Raw genomic sequence first — 22,700 nt, forward strand, 5'->3', positions numbered from 1 at the left:
TTCTATTCAAATTGAAAGGTATCAAGAAGTATTTCAGGCTTTACACAGAGTATGCATTAGCTAATTCTTAACACTACGTTATTTATTTAAAAATAAGTAAATATCAAAGTAAGTTTGCTTTAGCAAATCCTAATTATTCATGGACTTTGGTCAGAGTTCCAAGTTTAGATGGATGCTAGCTCATGTAAAAGGCAAAGATTTAAAGAAAGGGCAAAGGTTTGGCTTTTATGACCACTCTTAACTGCAGATAAAATTAAGGGAGTTTTAAGAAACCACATAAATTGAGGACTAACACAATTTGATGAATATGTCTGACTTAATAAGACAACAGAGAGGAACCATTGTAAGACTTTGCATAGTGATAAGCAAGTTTGTACAGTAACAAGAAACTTGCATTAAGTATCTCTATTCAAACTGGTTTGCATAAAGGACCATATTTTCTTCAGAATGATCAATCCCAAGAAATTATGGCTGCACTTTAAAGAAGATAAAATAATTAATGTAATAAATTATGGAAATAAATGGTAAATTACTTCAGGATTCTTGGCAAAGCAGTAACAGAATTCTCAAATCTTGATGTATATCTATAAACCCTACAGCTTCAGYGGATAAGGTTCAACAGGTAAGAAATGTGTATACTCCAGTGCAGTCAATGACATTCAGCAGGACTGACCAACATATAGTTAAAGTTCTTATCAGAATTGCTGCCTAGGAGATTATGGGTAAGCATGTAAGACCACTAACTGTGAACCTTAAAGCATAAGATAAATGGCTACAACCAGCCGTTACAGAAAAGGCATTCCTCATCTGACTCTTCAGCGGCTTACGGTCTTGTTCCTGAAAAATCAGGGCCTCAAGTCAGCCCCAGATTCACACGTTGTGGGGCTGGGGGAAGTTGCAGCAGGTGTTTGTATGTCACTGTTTGTAGCGACTCCTTTAAACCAACTTCTTGCACTTAATTTTTCTGATGTTCCATAATTATTCCAATATTATGATTTTAAACATCCACAAAACAAAGGTTCCAAATATTTCAGTCATCTAAAATTTCTATTACTAGAACAAGGAATCTGCTATATAACCAGAGAATGAAGGCATACAAACATTAATGTACAATAATGCAACATGTTAGTTTAAGTGTATTTAAGTGTATTTAGTTAAGTGTATTTAGTGTTGTACAACATGAGGGTGTGTGTGTGGGGGGGGAATACTATATTCTTACTGCCTAATAAGACTATCTGCATGCTATCTGAGATAACTAAGTATGATCTGTTTCAGTGTATTATAGAAGTGTTCTTGTGAAAGACCTAAAGCACTGCAAAACTCATACATAATTTATTACATCCAGGTAAGAGCAAACCAAAGAGAATTGTGCCAGTCATGCTCAGAGGAAACAGATAATAGCTAGTTTGTGCCAAACTGAGTCCACTTCCAAAAATCAACTCCCCCCCTCCCCACACCCTCCACAAGAACATTAACAAGTTCATGTCAAATAGAACATGAAGATAGGCAAATGATTAAAAAATTCTTACAATAAAATGGCACCTCTATCTGACAAAATGGAAGATTTTTCTGGAGTAGCTTTTACTGTGTAAAGTACTGATACTTTGGGTATCTGTGCTTTGTTGCTGTAGGGGAGGATTCTTTGACTAATTGAAATAATTTTTCAGTGACTATAACTATTTGCTTGGATTACTTTAACATGTGATACTTTGTTTGCTTTGTTAAGTCAAAATATTACCATCAGTTAGGTACTGTATCAAAGCATTTTATCAGAAGCAGTTTCTCAGGTTAGTTAGTAAACACAGTATTTTTTGCATGCTGACCTACAACATAGGCTTGACCGGTGTCTTCAAGAGATGATGAGTCTGATTCATTTTTCCTTCCTTCGGGGCTTCTACTTAAACCTGCATGAAATTTTGAACTTAAAGGGGAGAAGGACAGAAGGGAAGCCAGACAGAGGGAAAAAAATGGGAGAGGGAATGGAAGGATCAATGTAATAAAATAATGGTATGAATTACAAATAAAAACTGATACAAAATGTACATCAACTGTACACAAAGATACTTCAGAGTGGTCAGAGAGACTCTTACTCGTTCAGTTTTAATGCTCCTGCTGCTGATCCACTGTCAAATTTTGGCATTTGCTGAAAGACCCTTCCCATTATGTTCTCTATTTTGGGGGACGAGGAGTCCAAAGCAGCGATAATGTTTTTCCTTGGAGGGTAAACTGAGATGTGGCTCTGACTCAGGTCATGAAATGACTTGCTCATGACCCTGGGTCTTTCCTCCCAAGAGCTCTTTTCTTTCTTTTCCTTTGAAGAGCCAGGAAGCGGTTGGAAGAGCGAAAGCTCAGAGCAGGACAGCCTCTTCAGGATCTCTGCTTGGACTGACAGAGGTCGGACAGCAAGTCGGTTCAGAGTACTGCTGGCCAGGCTACCTGTGCTGATTGCTCGTCCCATGTTAAAACCTTTGACAGACTCAGCATGAAGGTTTAAACTCCTAAATGAAGCTCTTTCTGCGGAAATTTTTTTAAACAAAAAACAAACAGATTTAAGTTATACAGCAGTGTTAATGTGACAACCTTATATAAAGCATGCACTTTAAATAACCAGCTCACATAATGCATATTTTACCTTAGTCATAAAAGTCAACAGTATGTACCATCATCAGAATACAGTTTGCAGCAATACAGTCGTGCAGCAAAGTCTAGGTTTAAAGACAGTACACTAACCAAACAATATGCTATACCTAAGTGCATAAATGCAGAACAGCAAAACATTTATCCCATTCTGAGTATAAAGATTCCTACTCCTGGTTAAACTGCTACGCTTTATAGACAGACACATCACCTTTATATGCAAAGCAAATCATACCCCTGTTTCCACTCAAACTGAAGAGACCTGGAAGACTGTTCTTCCTTACTCTTACAGTTCTCCAGAATTTCTTGAATGAATAGGGCTCCCACACTTCTACATTATCAGATCCTACCAAACTTCCATCCAACCATTTCTTAGCTTTCTCTCCATGAGACTCTGACACTTACAATGCAGCTGCAAAGTCCTGTGGGCTGAGCAGCACCTCTACCTGGTAAAAGAGCATCTGTACACTCAGGTTTGTTGGACTTGGGGACTTCCTCTGCCAGAAACAACCAAACGTTTTAGCACCAAATTGAACAGGAAGTGCTGACTCTGTTCTGCCAGGCTTTTTGACTCCCTAACTAGCAACACTTAAGTACCAGAGAAAAACAGGTTTTGGACTGTAATTAAATTACTCTGTCAGCTGAGTTGTGGGAACTGTTTGGGTGAATATTCTTAGCTGAAAGCAAATGCAAGATAATAAAACTTAGCCCAATCCCTTGTTATTGAGAGCAATTTGAGCTGTGCTCATTTCTACTAGCCTAACTGTCTCCTAAGGCTAACAGTTAAGTTCCTGTGGCTTGGCTCTCACACAGAAACTTGATAAGCTGTGGCAACTTGTTTGCTGGTTAGAGCCTTTAAAGGAAATCAGACTTTCCAAACCTTTCATAAACTTTGAAGTTTTGGTGTCAGTTCACAAGGAAGACTGAGGAAAAGCAATCCTTAACCTTCTATATATTTCTGACTGAAGGTTTACTGGTGGTGTTTTACATTCTACATATAGATGACAAATAAGCTGTTTTAGGAAAGCATGCCTACAACTCAAAGGGATAAAGCCTAATGAAAAGTAACATTTTCCTTCAGCATTACTAAACACATTAATATGCACCATTAAAAACTGTTTGGCAGCTGCAATTATGGCACTGTCATTTGAAAAGCCACTGCTTCCTCCACTATCTTGGAGGTATTAACTCACTCTTCTTCTGTGCTAAGCTTATAGACAGAGAAGACTCAGTTTTGGAAGGTATTTTTGRTATTTTTTAAGATGAATTAGTATACAACTATTTTCTTGTACATACCAAAAAGTATCTGCTGCAGCCACCGGACAGACTAGATAAACTGCATAAGAATAGTAATGCCAGATAGGACCATAGATCCACAACACTCAATTTACCAACTCTGGCTGAAGCTAACAGTGATGCTTGCTCTTGTCGTGTTCCCATCTTAGCGAAGAGTACCTTGCTAAAACATCTTAAGAACTCCGCACTTGATGTCTTACATACCCTCTGTCAACACAAGACAGGATTTTCCTATGGATTTCAGGTGAATACTTTCCCATCCCTACAAACAAGACACATCAACGTCTTCTTCATGTTTGTCCAACTCCTTAACTAAAAATTCTAATGTGCTCGGAGGTCTTCCCTCTTAAGACTGATTTAACTCTCAGTTCATCTTTGTACTTTCCTATATGCCCTTTTAAGGATACAAACATTCACCTTAAAACTCATGGTCATTTTTGTTCAGTATATTGCTATAGAAGTTGATAAAAGAAATAATTATCTCTCAAGTTATAGCTTATCTGCTTTAGGTACCATAAAATTTTGTTAATATCTTTTTCTCTTTTTTCCTCTGAATGCTTTCTCTTGGTGTCTCATCTCCTATTCATGCAAAAAGAAGTTATTTAAAAGGCATTTTCCTTTTATTTTTCCAAATCTAATGCTTTCTATTAGATTGTACATATGCTAAAATGGCTTTCCTCAGGTGACTGGAATCAAACTGCAGCAAGTCAAAAACATGCCACAACACATCACATGGCCTAAAAAGTATTTTCCTTTAAGTAACCATCTTCTGTTTTTGTTTCAGCCTAACAAACAAAAATATTCATTCACTGTAGTTATGCACGCCATGCTTTCTCCCTTTTCTCAAAGTGCTTTAACCAGTCATTGCTTGAAATGAAAGCAAGCGTGTTAGACCCTGAAGTACCATATTTTTTAAAAAATAGGCATTTGAATCTTCCAAGATCTGCTAATCTCCCCCACTCCGGACACTGAATGCATTATATACACACTCTTGTATTCACCATGCTCTTACAATAAATACATAAACAAACAAACCCTATTCCCAATCCTTATATTAGCCTTCAAAAAGTTCACTTCCTGTGGTGGTCAGTAGTTAGCCTCGAGTTAATGATATTATCTGACCCTTTCTTCTTTACTGTTTTGTTGAGTTCTCCCAAACACAAGTTTCTACTGACATTTTAAGAGCTTTGCAACAAAAATAAAATTTGAATGCTTCTACAAGCTGAAAATAACATTCCCCAAATACTACCTGGCATTTTACTCCTGTAACAGAAAGAAAACAGTAATTGTAATTAACATACTATTTTGATTATCTGCCTCATCATTTGTTTGTCCCATCTGTGTTGCATAATTTCAATGTTTTAAGATATGACTCTATTACTACCTACACACAAGAAAGAAGTATGGCTCATCAATTTGAATTTATAAAATTATGACAAAAACAACCTTTTCCTTTGCATTGTTTTTACTTTTCGTGATCAGACATAACAGAATTACCCAAACTATAACTTTATTTACTTCCACTTTCAAATTACTGCTGAACTCTGAGATCTCTGAATCCAAAGAAAATTGCAGTGTACAGAAGCAAACTCTTACTTTCCAGAGTTCCACAACACAACACATACTTCACATGTAACAGCAACCAAATTTGCCTGAACAAGAAAGCATAGAAGGTGCAAAGGTGCACTGCTTTCCTTTGCTTTTCATGACAAGCTGACACTATGTTAGAATACAGTACGAACACTGAGTTACTTGGTCCTATTCCTCCGTGCTAAGTTTGGTGGGCCTGACGGAATAGAAAGGCTGCATAGTTGTCACAGGCTGCTGCTCCCTCTCCCTCTCTCTCTTTCAATATAAAATTAGAGATCACAAGCTCCACAGTGATGGGGTGAGACTCTAATCCCAGCTGCACTAGTGGAAATTTGGATTAACAGCAACTGGAATGCAGGCAGACAAAAATATGGAACAAAGAAAGAATGAGCAAGCAGGCCGACCAAAATAGCACTTTCAGATCTGCACTGAAGGTCAGCCAGGCAAGTGGGAAAGAAATCAGCAGAGGCTTTTTTCAATCACTGCACTCTTCAGGTATTATCTATCTAAAAGAACTCCATTATATTTTACATTGTACACACAAATTAGTCGGCAATTCCTATCCAACGGAAAATGCCCCGCATCAACGCTGTTTATGTTAGCATGGTCCATCAAACATTTTAGATAGAATAAAGGTAGTTACACCCACAGCTTAGATATGCAGCCTATTTGCCCTAGCCTGATTGCACCATTTTATCTGTAACTCCAAATTATCAAATTAATTCATTCCACATTAATCAAATGAGTAAAATCTAATTAGGGAATTATCTTCAAGGATTCTTCTGAAAAAAAAAAACAAAAACAAATAATCAAATGAAGAAAGTAATATCAATGACTTGTTTTTAGCTTTTTTTTTTTTTAAAAAAAAGAGCTTCTGTGTGCCAGCTCTACATAATCAATGAACTCTTAAAAAGAAACAAAAATTCCTGAAGCTCCAGTGCAACTTTTCTCCTTATAAAAATACATACTGATTGCTACTGAAAACCAAGCATAACAGTTCTTACCAATGTCCTGAGTGTCTTGATTGCTCTGCCTGGTTCTCATTTGTAGTTGGAACTTATGCTGGGAAGAGCAGAGGTGCAGAAGATATTGACAAGTCTTACTAGTGTCAGTCTGAAATGCATGTTTGATACCATCTGACGTGTTCTGCAAAGTAATTTTCTTCTTCTACATGATATTAAAAAAAAAAAAAAAAAAAAAGACAATGATTTCTTTTAGCCTACAAAGAATTTTGCATTTTCTTGTGCACTATGATTGCAGCAGTCATAATTTCCTGAACCAAAATGCATGAACAAGAGGGATTTCTATTTAATATATCAGCTCAGAGTAATTTGAGATTTATAAAGTACCACTTTAAAAGTACTTCTGGGCTAGCTGAGATGGTACTATTTAATTATTATCGTTTAAACAGTCTCTGTTACAGATACTGCTGAATAACAACAGCTAGTCCTACTGCATTTTGGAGGATGGAGATTTCTAAAGCTTCCCAGGAAATTCTGCCTGAAAGTGAGGGAGAATTTCTTCCCTGTGAGAGTGACAGAGCACTGACACAGGTTGCCCAGAGAGGTTGTGGAGTCTCCTTCTCTGGAGATCTTCAAGGCCTGCCTGGATGCAACTCTGTCTAACATGCTGTAGGTGACCCTACTTGAGCAGGGGGTATGGACTTGATGATCTCCAGAGGTCCCTTCCAGCCTTACTGATTCTATAATTCCATGATTACAGTTCCTAAAATCCAAGCAAAAATGAAGCAGGCTCTAGCTTTCTAGTGAGTTATCAGACTGAAAAGTATCATTTTCAATACCTGTATGAAGGCAAGCATTTGAATTTTTGGTTAAATACTGACACATGACCACCAGCTTTAGGTGTACCCATTAAGTTGGCTGGCATTATCCAGATCAAATCAGCCCCTGTCATCCAACATCATTTAGCTTAACCACTCTTGAAAGCATCACAAGTTAAAAGCAACATAGGTGCATCTCCTAGTTACACAGAGTACTGGCATCTGCCAGAGGACTCTACACGCCAGGACTCCCTCTGCCTCTCCATCACTATCCACATCCCATATGCGCTGTGGGGTATAGTGCCCTGAAACGCAGAAAATTGACAGAACTTCTCCTCATGCTCAGAGTAGACTCTGACCTATCTTTGTAGAAGCTCCTTCCTTAGGGGTCAGGGAAGCCAGATTCACAGCATGACGGATTTGTCAAAAACTGCATTTCAATATGCAGGTGCTAAAATCCTTTCTGAGCCTGAAAACTCAGCAGCATAGAGTCTATGTTAACAAAAAAGTCTCAAAAATACCAAAATTTTCAGTGTGCTCCCATAACACAGTACAACTCAGCTGCACAAGACACAGTCACAGATTATGCTGGAAAATGCCGTCTTAAATTGCAGAAATAATGAACACAAAGAAACTCTCTGGACATAGATATAGGCTCATACACACAGAGAGAGGGAAAGAGAGAGACCGACTTACACTAAAAGATATTTTCTTCGTCTCCCTCCAAGGGAAGCGTAGTACAGGTGTGCGGACCCCATTGTGAACTTCAAAAACAACAACTCCTTTGGAACACACTCCCAGGAGGATGCCAGTTTGAGATTTCTTCTCAGGCAGCACATGATGAAGATGAACTCCATATTCTGTGAGCCTCTGACACATCTGTACATATCAATGCAACAAAATGTTTAAGAGAGTCTGAAGCTAAYGTTATTACAAGTCCTAACAATATATATGGAATTTAGAAAAAAGATTGCCCCTTGCCCAGTAGTTCCATTTATATAGATTACAGACACCATGACAGACACATCAGCTTGACATGTTCTAGATAGCTGTAAGTCTTGGTAATATCTCTTGACCTGTCCAGCGCTATAGCAAATTAATCAAGCATTTGTTAAATCAAACTATGAAGAATGAAGACCTACAAGTAAATCATTAATTTTCCACAAACCAAGTGTTAGCAATGAAGTGTTACCAATCAAATGTATTTGTTATTAACACATTTCTTAAACACAGAATTACATTAACACTTTAATTCTGTGATCACTTTAAGCTATCACAACTGCCAAAAGAAGCAGTTTCACCCACTTTGCACTCCCAGTCATTTGTTCTTGCTGTCTCATCAGTACTGGCACTAGGGTTTGGTGCAACAAATCAAATGAGGGAATCTAGTTGCTCTTCCCTCCCTCCTCCTCCTTCCTCCCTTCCCCCAGCAAGGTTAGGTTTAACTAGGTTTGAGTCTCCTAGACTTGCTCAGTGCGACTCCTTTATGGTTACAAGAAAAATTCTGCCACATGAGCAACAGCCTTGGAACGGGAACAGGCAACAAAGACTGACTCTTTCACTTCAGTCTCAACGCAGCTGGAGCACTACAGTATAATAGTCATCCAGCATCTCAGGGGCAAACCGTCACCCAATTTTCAGCTATTGCATCAAGGCAGAACTTCATCATTATCTCATGAGAAACAGCAGTAGAACTCATAATTACATTTCTTAGTGTGTCCTTTTAGAGTAATCTAAATATGCATATGATTATAGCTTCTCCTATCATCTTACCAGGTAGCTACAAAAGTAAGTCTGCCTGGTAGTATTTCCAGCTAAGGAAAGTATCCCAAACAGCATAAATCGCATTAACTCCAACAAAACCTTCCGTTATTTAAATTTTTCATTCCCAACAGAAAGAAGAAAGAATTTACAAAATGAAAAGTTTACTGAATAAACACAGGTCAATGGTTGCTTGCAACTTATTTCAGCTAAAGCAAAAAGACAACTCATAGCAAAAAAAAAAAAAAAAAAAAAAGCCTTCCATTTATTAAGATTTCTTTTCAGGTTCAAAGATGCATCTTTTGAGAAGATCTTTTCAGCTTTCTTCTTTTCTATTATTTTTCATAATGTCAGCTATTTTCCTCTGTTTTCAATTTAAGCCCAAGTATTTCTAGGACCCACACTCTCATGAGGAATTTCATACAGTGACAGACTAAGGCTGTGAACCACTATCACTTACCTTCAAAAATTCTAACTCTGTCTCTTTTTCAGAAGCACCTACATAAGTGCTATGCAATTTGGGCAACTCTTCTTTGATGCAGGACAGATCTAGCTTCTCCATCACTCTTGCTGGTAGATAGTGTTCTAGTCTGAAATAGGACATGCCATGTACCTACAACATGAAACATTTTTATGGCAGCATCTCCATATAGCTGGATAAGAACATGAGTGAAGAATAAAGATAAATTTTAAACAAAATTATATATCCCAACATTCAAGATGAAGTGAAGGGGTTCAGAATCTCAACCCTGAACCAGAGCTGAATTTCACATATGTCCTCCTATTCAAGCCTCTATCTACTTCTGCTAAATTAAGAAGTTTCAATACCCAGATCTTCAAATAGATTCTGCAACAGTTCTTTTCTATTCTCTGTCAGACTACAAGAAAACTACAACTGCCAACAGCACATCAGCTGAGCTTCCAAACCACAGCAGAAATGTCAAGCATGCATGCCAGCTCAGAGTCCATTCAGTAATGGAGGAGCATGGACAAAGATTCCAAGAGACGAAATCTGTGTTGTACCTCTGCCTGGTAATCTCCATACTCAGCTTGGAGGGCTAGAGATGCTAATAATAAGGCTGTCTCATCATCACAGTGCAGCCTGTCTTCCAGGATGTCCTTCCGCAACTGCAGGTAATACTGGTGACAGGTCAGAGTATGTCTGGGGAAAAAAACAGTAATAACACCATCACTTTTGGTACCCATCCTCTTAGCAAATTTACAGTGTTTGATTAACATCCAACTTCTGACCATAAATTTAGGGCTTAAGAGGTTAAGAAAATGGTCACACACTCACTGTATAAGACTGACATCATCCACAAAAAACTTTATGCGAAAGAACAGAATGAAGTTGACAGGGGGCTTGCTCTTTTTCTTTGATTCTTCTTTCCATCCTTCTGGAGCTACTTTACTTAGCTTTATGTCAGGATCAACGAAGAAAAATTCATTGTCTGCCATGAAGTGAAAAAGAAGCACACAGATAAAAAACAAAAAGACCTATTTCCTCCAGCTAGAAGACAAAGGCTGGATTTCCAATTCTGTGATTTGGTTTTGAGCAGCAAGGTTTTCTGATGGCTAACAATGGTTTATTAGCAGGATGGCTACTAACAGGAACACTGAATAACAGCAGAAGAAACAATTTTTTCATGAATTTCAGAAATACTAGTATAAAAAAAAAAAAAAATGTGCTCCCAATAGCTAAAAAACAGGAGCTGGAGGGTCTTTAAACATTTATGATGGTCATTAATTGTAGGTGAAAAATTAATTTACTGCAAATATTCCCCTACACCAAACTTTAATATAGAGAAACATGAAACATTTTTTCATAGTTCTAAGTCTGTCAGGATCCAGAACTGCTATTGCAAAGCATGTTTAGAATTTGACAAAACCTCTAAGTTTACTAAATTAGAGCAGAAACCTCCATTTCAAAAAAAAAATTTAATCTCATAGGAATAAAAAAATCTCAGTCCTTCCCTCGCTTTCTTACTACTTCTGTTCTAGTTATATTTCTGCAAAATGTTTTCAAGGTATTCTAAATTGCCTGGAGCACTCAGAGCCTGCCATGGATGGACTAAGCTCCTAGGCTCCTAAATGCTTCCATCTCACACCAATATTCTGAATGCTACAGCTGTGTGATAGTCTGTTAGACATGCTGATAAGAAACTCGTGTCTGAATGCATTAGTTTTGCCCCACTGACATTCTCCCTAATGGACAAAAAAGCCCAGAGAACAACTTCTGAACTGCTCTAACAGTGACCAATTAATGGCTCAGGTGCAAACTTTTTTCTAAAGGCAATCTGCTCTACAGGAGTGGAGCTCCTACACATCCCAGTCTCCCTGTGGGTCTCCCACCATCATCATCAGTGAGGTAGGTATTAACAGAGGGGACATCTGTGATCCAAACACCTTTCATGTCCTCAGAGCAACACACCTTGCAAAGGCAACAAGCTTCAGGGAAGAAAACTCAGCAGCCAAAGGGAACAGGCTGCCCAGGCTGAGCTACTGTCACTCAGGCAAAAAACAGTGTTTTATTTTGCTCTTCCTTGAGGAAGATATTAAGCCTCAATACAAGAGAGTATGACTCAGTAGGTGTTTCACAGATGCCAGGCAGTCTCTGCTTATCTACTCTCAACACCATATAGCTAATTCTCATTATTCTGTACCTCATCAACTATATTAAATCATTGTTCTTACCTCTTAAAGTAGCCAATCCAAACAAGTGATGCTCTACCAAGCCAATATGGGCAACAACCATATCAAAGACATCTTTACATATCGTTTTAGTATCACAGGTCAGTTCCAGCTTCTGTCCACTTAAAAGCATGACATTTACTTTTCGCCTGGTATCATCATTCTTCCCTTTCTTAGTCTGCATTTTGTGAAATAAAATATCACAACATTCAAGCTCACAGCAAAGGTGCATTTGTTGGTTTAACACATTTCCCCTGCCATTGCTCACTGACTAGTCCCTTTCTTACCAAGATAGACTTTGGTAGATCCAAGGAGATGAATGGCTCAATGGTCATTTTCACAAACTCAGGGCCAAAGAAATTCTGCAAATCACAAGAGTGTGAATGAACACTGTGTTGTTAGAACGCACTGAGGGACAGTTCCAAAGAACCTGATTTTGCCAGCATGCCACAGAAGACACCCTGGCTGGCTACAGTGTTGATCACACTACTACATACCACATATTTTCCTTCCTTTTCCAGGCAAAAAGGAAACACTGTTGTATCATCTTCCTTTAAAATGCAAGACACGGGTTGGCTACTGAGATCATTTGGGTTTATCTCACTAATCAACAGCCTGGCATTGTTATGCATTGGTGCCAACTCTGCCTTGACAAATCTGACAGTGACACACAAATTTTGTCACCTAAAGACTGAAATGTTTTAGTCTAATTCCATCTACTGTATTCAAACAGAAGTTCTGTGAGATTTCTTTCAGTCTGTAGGTAAAATAAACATACTAGTGATCCACCATCACTGTGAATTGTATGGAGCCGTCTGTCTAAACAGTTAGACAGAAAAGCTAGAACTTTTCTGCACGATACCCACTTCAATATTGCCTTTATGAAAAGGCACTCGATTTGCCTTTTAAGGGAAGAAACTGCAGTAGTTACAGCCTACCTGTTACAGCACTCACTAAAACTACTATAAATGCCAGCCTCTTTGGAAAAACAGAYTGGTTGGTTAGGGCCTATGTGAAGAATCTGGGTGGAGTGCTATGGACTGGAGAGAAATACAGGGAGTATTATCCTGGATTAGTATAGGATATCCACCCAAGTCTTGTTTCAATCCCCCCCCCAAAACAAAACAAAACAAAACCCCACCCCCCCAAAACAAACAAACAAACAAAAAATCAAAAAAAACCCCACAATTCACAGAAAGTAACAGAGGGCATCAAGCTGTCACTTCTTCAGAACATCAGCATTTACCCACTTCACTGTCTCCATCTTCCTCTGTAACCTTATACTTTACCAACATATTAAGACAGCTGGGAAAGCAAAGAGGAGTTTGGAAGGTGATTCAGTGTGAACATAAGGGCCAAACGAATGCTGTCTACCTTTCTTTCCCTTCCCAGTTTGGTCATTTAATAACCTTTGATACTGGCAGAACACATCTACATCCTAATCACTGAGGAACAATTGCAGTGGTTGAAAATGGAAGTGGTTGAAAATACAGAATACAGGACAAAAAGACATCCTAATGAAGTTAGTATGCTATACAGTTTAACAATTAAGTGGCTGACAGATAAAACTTTTAGTAAAATCTTGCTAAGTTAGTGTCTTTGGATGCTACTTTAGGCTACATGCCACGAAACCCGGAAATTACCTTGTAAGGGTATGTCTTTCCTAGCAAGATAACACCAAACACCTAGTACTCAATTTGTTAATGACTACTGACTAGAGGACCTCACTTTTAAAATACCTCAAATTTGAATTTCAGTTGAGACATTGCCCTGTGTGAAAGAAGATAAGAGTTCACATGAGGTCAAAGCATTACCCTCAGTTTTCTTTGCGTCATGGCTGTTTCCAGGGCTATTTCTCTCAGCGGATCTCTGGTGATGTCAAGCATTGAGGACCTAACTGCATCTCCCGGGTAGAGGTTAGGTCGGGACTGCCTAAGAGCCATTCTGGCTTGCAGTTGCATCATTTCTTCTTCCTGACGCTTTAGCATCACTTCTTGACTTATTAGATTGCCTTCAAATGGTGTTTCATGCTGCCTATCATACAGTTAGAGAAGATAAAAGATATTACTGGCATGACTAAGATACTCTTCTGCATTTAAATATTATAGTTGAAAGAGCAGTTTAAGAACTTATGTAAGCTGAAACTCAAGAAACAAAAACTAGCCACACATTTATTCAGCAACTGAAGAGGTTAACACAGAGCGTTCCTGGATTGAAGCACTCTACAGCAATATATCAATACGGAAAACGAGTGGAACATTCCAAGTTTCCACAGCTGTCTGTCATCTATTTATATGAAAATAAACCCTCAACTGCAGTCCAAAAAATTCATGACACTACCAAACCASTGAATCAACACAAAGCTAGCAAATCTACAGAAGGAAGAAAATATGAGTGCTGTGAAAATGTGGAAGTTTCTCTGTTCAAGCAGAGACTGTGAGAAAGGCATGCTTGAAAAGCTGTTTTTTAGAAATCAAAACCACTTCACATAAGCACACATTGCTCCAGTTACTTCTTCTACAGCAATTCTTCACTAGCTCCTTGCCCAGTATTGTATTTTATTCCTTGAATTTTCCTGAACAGTAGCACAGCTTAAAATACTTGCTATATTTTACTTAAAATATTTGTTCTATTTTATATTTATATATATTTCAGCATCCTATACTCTAAACTATTCTAAATATCGTATTATACATTTTTTTCAGTTTCCTATTTTGCTGAAAAAAAAATTCCCTTCAACTCCTAAGAAAGGGTTGGTTGATAAGCAGGTATCACAAAAAAACAAAAGTTAAGGAGCCTAAATGAATCATCCGAAAGCAAAAAAAACGCAATATTTCTGAAGAACAGTGCAACTTATCCCCCAGTTCCTATCTCAGCAGGTATGGATCTCAAATGTCCTACCAATTCTATTCCCCATAGAAGCATTGGGAAAGAAGTCCATATCCTATTCTGGGTAGCAAAAGCAAAAACGACATTAATTCCTTTTTCCTGAAAATTGGGAAGTTAAGAAATGAAAAAAAAAGGGAAGGATCAAGAAAAGAAAAAGTACTTCCACTTCCTCTTCTCTCTCTCACTCCTGTGTACTTAAGGAAAATCACCTCTAAATCAAAACCAAAATATAAGCTAATCAAAGCTTCTTTGGAAATACTAAAAAAGAAAAAAATACCCACTGTACATACTATACAGCAGCAATTTTTTACACAGATAGAGGAAACTAACAAGACCTTCATTCATCAAGAAACATATTTTGTGCTTCTAAGTGTTAAGTTTTTACACTGCATTAGAATAATGAAAAACATTAAAGAGAAAAGAAAAAGTATCTGAAATCTTGCATACTGTACCACAAACATCTAGGATGTACAGAAAGTTCTGCACTGACATAGCCAGTCATACTGAAAGCTCATTCACAGACTTCTAAGGACATTAAAATTTCTATACTTATATTTTAAAAACAAAAAATACCTTTAATGAATGACAAATCAGTTACAAACTATGAAAAAATGCACCTGTCTAGACTGTGCTAATTTGTGAGCATGATTTTTAATTTATTTCCATCTTTTCACAATAAAGTTTCTAACAAATGCCAACAGCATGGGTAGTGCACTGCATCATCTTAAAGTTTCCAGTATGTGAAGTTTTTTCATTAGTTAGCACACAAAAGAAAGTCTCCAAATAAAAGCTATGCCATTGCGAAAGCGTCCAAACAATAAAATGCCATTAACGAGCCAAGACCTGAGCAAAACTATACTGAGGTTCCTCAAATGGAATTTCAAGGGAAATATATAGTAGTTACAGGTAAACTCATTTGTGTAGTCCATTATCCTTCCCACTGTGATGGGTTTTCATATCATTGCTCCTCTCTCTCCCTCCGCTCTTCCTTTTGCCAACATTCTTAATGATGTGCACACGAAAGGACCAAATAATGAGAAAAGGCTTCAGACCCGCAAAGACTTGTACACATGCTTAGCTTTTCACGGAGAAGAGGCTCATTAAGTATCAACATACATGGGAATATTCACAATGAACCATGTTAAACATGCCCATGAGCACTCTTAAGATCAAGGTCTAAGGATGGGCTCTGAAACAAAAAAGCAAAACAAAAACAAATACTTTCTGAACATATATGTCTATGAATTAGCAAAGACGATATGAAAAATGAGACATGTTACAACTAGCCATATCTAAAAACACTTGCTAATCTGAAAACTTCTACTGATGAAAAATACTGCTTTTTTAATAACAAGCATACATCTGTGCAATGGAAGCAATCATAAATTATTTGTGTAAAATACTATCACAATGCTGATTTATGTTCTTGGTTCATATGTGTTATTTTTCCTGAGAATTTGAGTGCAGAGGGGGAGAGGAAGCCCAGAAAACCTAATGCTTCRAACATTTTCTAAACATAGTATATAAAAGCTATCACCGCACAGAAATAGCAGGCTTTGGCATCATGGATAAGTAAAACAAAGTCTGGCTTGGTCAGATTGGCAGCATGATTCACTCAGCTTCCAAAACAAGGAACACAACTCTCATTCTATAGAAGAAAAGATACTCTTGAGAAGAGCTCTTCTGAGAAGCTCAGAATAACCAAGTATTATCACTGCAGCAAAAAATCCCAGTTACATTCCTAACATACAACATTACGGAAGTGTGTTTTCTATGGTTACCCACCTGATAAGTATTTAGCTGCTACTCTGTGTTTTCATCAATTCTTGATTGCTAACTATAATCTCACAGATACTTATGAACCTAGAGATGGTAGGTGACCAGTCAGCTGGAATGCTGACTCCTAGAAAAGCAGCTAGTGAATTAACTCCTCACCTAGGGTACTTACCAGGAAATTACCACGTATCGGACCAGAGAAGGAAGTTGGAGGAAGGGAAGTAGTACGCATTCTCCAATGCATAGTGCAGTGGAAAGACCAGGAAGAGTCTGAGAAAGAAGGATGTATTTTGGTAGGGGAAGAGGGAGACACAATTGGCATCTATTGGATAATTGGAAGGAAAAGGAAACAGAAGGAAGAAATCCATGTCAGCTGCTGCTCCTAGAGAGAAAAAGGAAGAAGCAGTAAAGGAGGAAAAAAAAAATCAATAGGATGAAAAAATAAGAACTACAAGAAGCAAAGAGGAAAAACAGACACAAGCATCCATTGCTATGACGGAAAGCATGCCAAGAAGTTTAAAGGATAGCAGTCACAGAATATGAGAAGAGTTTGAACGTACTCCTAAACTACTGAAAAAAATCTGTACGTTCTGCTTAGCAGTAAGCCAGTTTACCTCAACAGAACATGTCTCTTTGGCTGATAAATCTCAACAGCCTTACCAGTCTCTTCTGGCTTTTTGACTGGCTGCTGATTCCTGAAAATACAGAATTCCACCAATAATTACTTTACAGGTAACTAAGCAGACTCCCACTATGGACATACCACAAGAGCACTAAATTAAATATGTTTTTAAGCAAAGATGGTATCTCTGAACAGAGAGAAAAACACTAAAACATGCTCCCAAGTGCTGAAAGGATCCAAGCAATGGATTAAGTCACTCGCACTTCCCCAAACCCTGAAATCAAACAACTTGATTTTCAGCAGAGGCACAGAAGGAAGATCAAGCAAAAATTCAGATTCAAAACTATTAAACTTTGGAGTAAGACTGTACAATAACATACAGTCAAAGTTGTTCCACTGGTAAGCAAAACAGGTGATTCTACGCTGCACTTCTAGACTTCATGCATATACCAATTACTGCCATTAGAATGTACTAGATTTAACAGACCAATATAAAATAAAATAAAACAAAAGATGAACGATGAGAAAGTATGTCCTCACTGTTTTGCTGAGGCATTTTCACTTGCATAATGGGCCTGATTCATTTACAACAACGTGCCTCATTTACATACCACATACCTCTTTCCATTTTTGAAACAACTTGAAAACAGAAACAGAACTTCTTTATCAGCACCCACTAGTTACTGTTGTTTTACTCTGAAGCATAGTTATAGTGTTGCATTTGCAGCTTTCATGGGTYGAACCGAAAGCCACTAGAGAAACAATGGTAACATGATAGTGGTCACCAACTTTTTTTAAAAAAAAAAAAGGGGGGGATAGAGAAGTTGAGAAAGTTAGAAGTTTACTCTGTAGTCACAGAACCAGTAGTCTATTAGTCTGTTTTAGCATGAAAGTATTCAGGTGCTAAAATAGCATAACATGCAAAGCAAATATTTACAGGTCTTTTTAGCAGGGTTACATGGAACACAAACCTCTAACCTGAATCCTAGAAAATTTGCCCTAAAAGCCCACTTATTAGTCAAAATCTCCTTATATCTGGATCACAAAGACTACATGCACACTGTAGTAAAATACATATGCTGCTATATGAATAGATTCCATTTTCCCACCACCAAGGCAGTGTTCCCCCAGCTAAGCAATGCCTAAGGATTTCTCCCCCACAATAAATGCCAATACATACATTTCAAAACAACATTATGTGTTTCAGGCAAAGTGCAAATGGTAAGAAAACCAATGCAGCTGCTCAGCAGATCACTGAAAGCTGTAAAATTCCCGAGTTACTGTTCTTTTGTTCATCTRTCCTCAGGCACAGTCCTTCCTGAGGCCCTGCCTTACTCATATGCACTGAGGCTACAAAATGAACATCTGCTTCTTATACTAATTTATTTTAATCTCAACATTCAAAGCATGGCTCTACATTCTACTCACTGCCCATCACCCTATATGCACTTCCATACACCCTATATACACCTACCATCCTATATACAGGGAGGACACATTTGACAGCCTTGACACAGTATCTGAAATGGAAGAATTCCCATCCAGCCCATACTGCAACATACAAACATCCTAAAATATTGAACACAGCAGCAACAATCCTTCCCCTGATCTCCCCCAAAATAAGGGAAAAGCTAAGGTTTTGCTGTTGCAATGGGGTGAAGAGAGAGGGGGGAAAACAGACGTGTGCTTTTTTTCTGCTATTTTATTATGCAAGAGCTATTTGAATCATTTTGGTCAAGCATTGCAAGGTGATTCAGCACCTGGCAGAGAGTAAAAGAATTTTCCATCTAAAAGGTCAACCTTCATAAAAATCCTCAAACACGTAGAATGCAATCACTCAGAAAATCTAGCAGGTACTGCTACATATGCTGCCGCTAAAAGATTATGCACAAAGCAGAACCTATTTTCAAAAGGAATATCGACAAACAGCACAGCGCTTTTATGAAAAAGAGAAAAAAAATTAGATGTAATATTCAAATACATCGTATGATAAAATATATTTCAAAAAGTATAAGTCCTAAAATTGGCATATCTAACCAGTGTTGACCTTTCACATGGAAAAAAAATCATAGCAGCAGAGCAACAGAAATCCCAAAATTTGCCAGAACCAGCAACCAAATGTATGGCTTTTGGCTTATTTCAAAGCAATTCCAGTTTACTATTTCTCTATAAAACAAATACGTTTCAAAATAATCCTTACTAACATCAACACTTTCTAAAATATTCCCTTAGAAGAATACTATTGAAATAAAAATGATGAAGTACTTCTAAGCAGAATCTAACTCATGACCTTCTGACAGATAAACTAGTTGCAGCACAATCCATTCCCCATTAAAKACAGGAGTTGAATTTGGACTCTTTATCTGGTATAGTTACCTCTACATCACAGTGTATCATGAGATTTCTACTGACTGTAATATGCAGTTCTGAAATGCTGCCATCTTCAAGGCACAACATGCAACTGACCAAAAGCTAAACAAGTTGGGATCATAGTAAAAAATTTCTTGCAGTTTTAGAATAACTTCTTCTCTAGAGACCTCACACTTTAAGATACATTGTTTTCACATAATTTACCTTGCCCTCTGAGAATTGACTTGACTGGATGTTGAGATATCATCAGCACCTGGCAAAGCACCATTGGCATCATCTCTCTTGAAACCTTCATTTCTTCTCACTAGCAAATGAAAGCACAAATTAATACCTGACCAGGCTGCAAAACATAGATAGTAATTCTATCTAAAAATCAAGGATTTATCAGTCATATGAGGTTACCTAGAAGGGATCAAATTTAGATTTCTGCACAATGTCATTACAGTATTATACAAACTAGCACTATAAAGTTGGTTCCAGTTTTCAAAGAGACCCTATTGTTTCCATCAATGAAGATAACTGCTACACAGCCTCTTTGAAGAAGAATACTAATGAAGGCTTAAAAATACAATAAAACACACACACAATTTTATAAACATCATTCCAATATGAAATGTTTCTTTCACAGCCAAGAATTGAGACATTTAAGTTGTCCAAATATCAGACAAAACCATTCCAGAACAGAATTAGAGCAGCTAGAGAATGTAATAATGCATCCAGTTCCCAAGAAGAGAGTTAAGACACCACTAAAATGCTGTGCTCCCATGTTTAGTTTTCGTTTCTGGAATTTGATGGGTTGATTTATCAACAATAATGTTTTTCTTTTTGTAATTAAGAAATGCTATCCTGCTTGTAACAGTCATCTCCTTTGCTGATATGTTTTCCTGCAGCAATACCTGTGATGCTACACTGAAAGCTGTTTTTGCCAAGCACTTTGCTTGGATCTCTTAATGTCCCTGCAATGAACAGAACTAGCAGGAGAGCTCTTGCACAACATATCTACAGCCACATTGATTTTAAATCTGTACTTTTTGACTGCCATTTCACAGAGTCCAACTACAGTACTAGCAGCCAAATAGCCGTTCTCTTTCATGTTTACATACTTAAGAGCTGCTGACTTTGGATCAGAATACACAAACAACTAAACGGTAACAGGTAGAAAAACAAGGGAAGCAAGTTACAGGGGCCTGCACCTCAAAAATGAGCTTGTTACTTGCTACTTTCTACTGCTCCTTAGGCTTCTGGCTCAGGATGTAGGAGGACAGACAAAAAAAATGAAGGCGTTGAGAGTTGTGAGTACATGGAGGTTCAGGCTACGATTCTGTGCTGGACCAGAGGTATGTGGAAGGACAACAGAGGAGACCATGGCATAGGCCTGACACAGGTTTTGGGATTCAGCACAGTTTGGCCAACAGACACTCTACCACCTAGGACACACAACACTCAAGTCTGTCAATTATTTTCCCATATTCTTTCAAACTGGACCCAGAGCAGCCCATGGTGGTCATGGCCAGAATGTCAACAYAATGGTGGAGGAAATTAAATGACCTAAAATGAAATCCAGCCATCAGCCATTTCTCAGATAAGCCAGAAATTCAGTTTCTGAATCAAAAAGTAGTTACTGAAGTCATTACTTTCCCAATTATAACATCCCATCACTGAGACACATGCAGTGTAAGGAGTTTTAGTCTGGGATTCACACCTTTCCAGCACATTGCACATTTCTTCCTGTCTTCATTTGTTCTGAAATAAATCTCCTTCTTGCTTTTTGCAACTGTTCTATAGCCAGAACCAAATAAGTCTGGATGAACTATTAAATGACTAAGTAGCAATACAAAAGTAATGACCATAATCAAAGAATTTCCACATTGCTTAAACCTCCGAAGGAGAGGTATGGAAGTGAGATGAGTGGCCGGACAATTTAGGATTTCAGAGTGATTTTGGGCCACAGTCTGTTCTTCATCCTTTGACTACAACCTCCTCCTACTGTTAGGCCTCTAATTCCTGTTTGAAATCTTCCCTTCCTTCTACGCCAACTACTCCTAAGCTCCTCACCATTAAAGCTGGTTCCAACCTTAGAATCACAGTTCATGTAAGGTCAATGCATGAAGCACAGAAGTAGTATGAGGAGGTGCTAGTGCCTGCTAGTATCATCCAACCCTTCAACACCTGGCATTAAGTCTACTAGATGCCCAGATGATTATCAATGTGACAGCAATGAACTGCTTCCTGCACGATACAAAAGGGCATGCCACAAACGGTACAGCTATATATATCATCTTTATTTTTTTCACCATTCTAGCACTTCTTGGGGGTGGGAGYGGGGGCTGTGCTTCCATCCTGCATGAAGAAAATCTTTCCCACTATATATCAGCCAAAAACTTTTCACACCATCCCCTGCTTTTCAAAATCACTAATTTTGTAGAACTTGCTTAAAACTGACCATACAAATAGCCTGTTCTATTTATTTGTTTGCGTTACACTGAAATCTTTGGAAGTCTTTAGTGTATGCATTATCGATGACTTTACCCTTGTACTAGTGCTCACTGAAATCAAAAGAATTAAGCCATATATGTTCCATATAAAGCTTTAGTAATGTACCATAAATGGACACCAGCTAAAATTTAATCATTTCTGTGCCTCTGAAGGCAGCACAAGACATTTAAATCAAGCACTCCAGTAAAAAGTTAACCACTTTCAGCTTTTCCTATCAAGTTTATTTTCAGAATGCTAAACGTCAAACTTGTTTCTGAATAGACTGCCAACTATGCTAACCCATACATAACATTGTAATTACTTGAGATCATCTTACAGCTTCATATTACTGGTAATTACCAAATCTCTTACTAAAGATTTAAATTTCTTCATGTTTGTTGCATCTATTTTTAACCTTCAACTTCTTTTTATGTTTTTCAGAACTATTTATCTATTTATTCATTAAGTACAGGTCTTACCTTGTCGGAAATCCGGTTCTGAAGAAATAATAGACGGACTTTCACTCGAAGTACTATACACATCACTGTGGTAAGATCTGTACCTTCTCAAAGGTTCTGAAAGTTTAAATAAGGGTATCAGAAAAGTAAAGAAGCAGCAGCTTTAAGACAAATTCAAATACAGTGGGATATTTGAGATTTGATCCTTTCAAAATATTTAAACATTCTTTGGCTATGGAGTTTTTCAGGAAAGGAAGCATATCAGCAGACACTGTGCAGTCCCATTCTGTTCCTACAGCCTGTCGTCCTGCAGTTCGCCTTCTCTCTCTTGGCTATCCTAACAGACCCACCTCCT

At 37.8% G+C, this 22,700-nt stretch overlaps 1 protein-coding gene across 2 annotated transcripts in view; it reads right to left on the bottom strand.

The window, feature by feature from the left end:
* The window catches only part of PTPN13 (protein tyrosine phosphatase non-receptor type 13), a 111,899-nt gene that overhangs the window by 30,115 nt on the left and 59,084 nt on the right, over positions 1-22,700 (bottom strand). For both annotated transcript variants that reach the window (XM_085306284.1, XM_085306283.1), the window contains exons 8-19: positions 22,367-22,462; positions 19,617-19,716; positions 13,570-13,789; positions 12,043-12,117; positions 11,759-11,933; positions 10,362-10,515; positions 10,088-10,226; positions 9,525-9,677; positions 8,000-8,182; positions 6,528-6,690; positions 2,091-2,514; positions 1,824-1,921 (exon numbers count right to left, since the gene is read on the bottom strand). In XM_085306284.1, the coding sequence (XP_085162410.1) occupies positions 1,824-1,921; positions 2,091-2,514; positions 6,528-6,690; positions 8,000-8,182; positions 9,525-9,677; positions 10,088-10,226; positions 10,362-10,515; positions 11,759-11,933; positions 12,043-12,117; positions 13,570-13,789; positions 19,617-19,716; positions 22,367-22,462 (1,980 nt within the window). The remainder of the gene's footprint in view (positions 1-1,823; positions 1,922-2,090; positions 2,515-6,527; positions 6,691-7,999; positions 8,183-9,524; positions 9,678-10,087; positions 10,227-10,361; positions 10,516-11,758; positions 11,934-12,042; positions 12,118-13,569; positions 13,790-19,616; positions 19,717-22,366; positions 22,463-22,700) is intronic.

The sequence above is a fragment of the Rhea americana genome, unplaced genomic scaffold (genome assembly GCF_003343005.1).
Source record: "Rhea americana isolate MKP2758 unplaced genomic scaffold, rheAme1 scaffold_237, whole genome shotgun sequence".
Lineage (NCBI taxonomy): Eukaryota > Metazoa > Chordata > Aves > Rheiformes > Rheidae > Rhea > Rhea americana.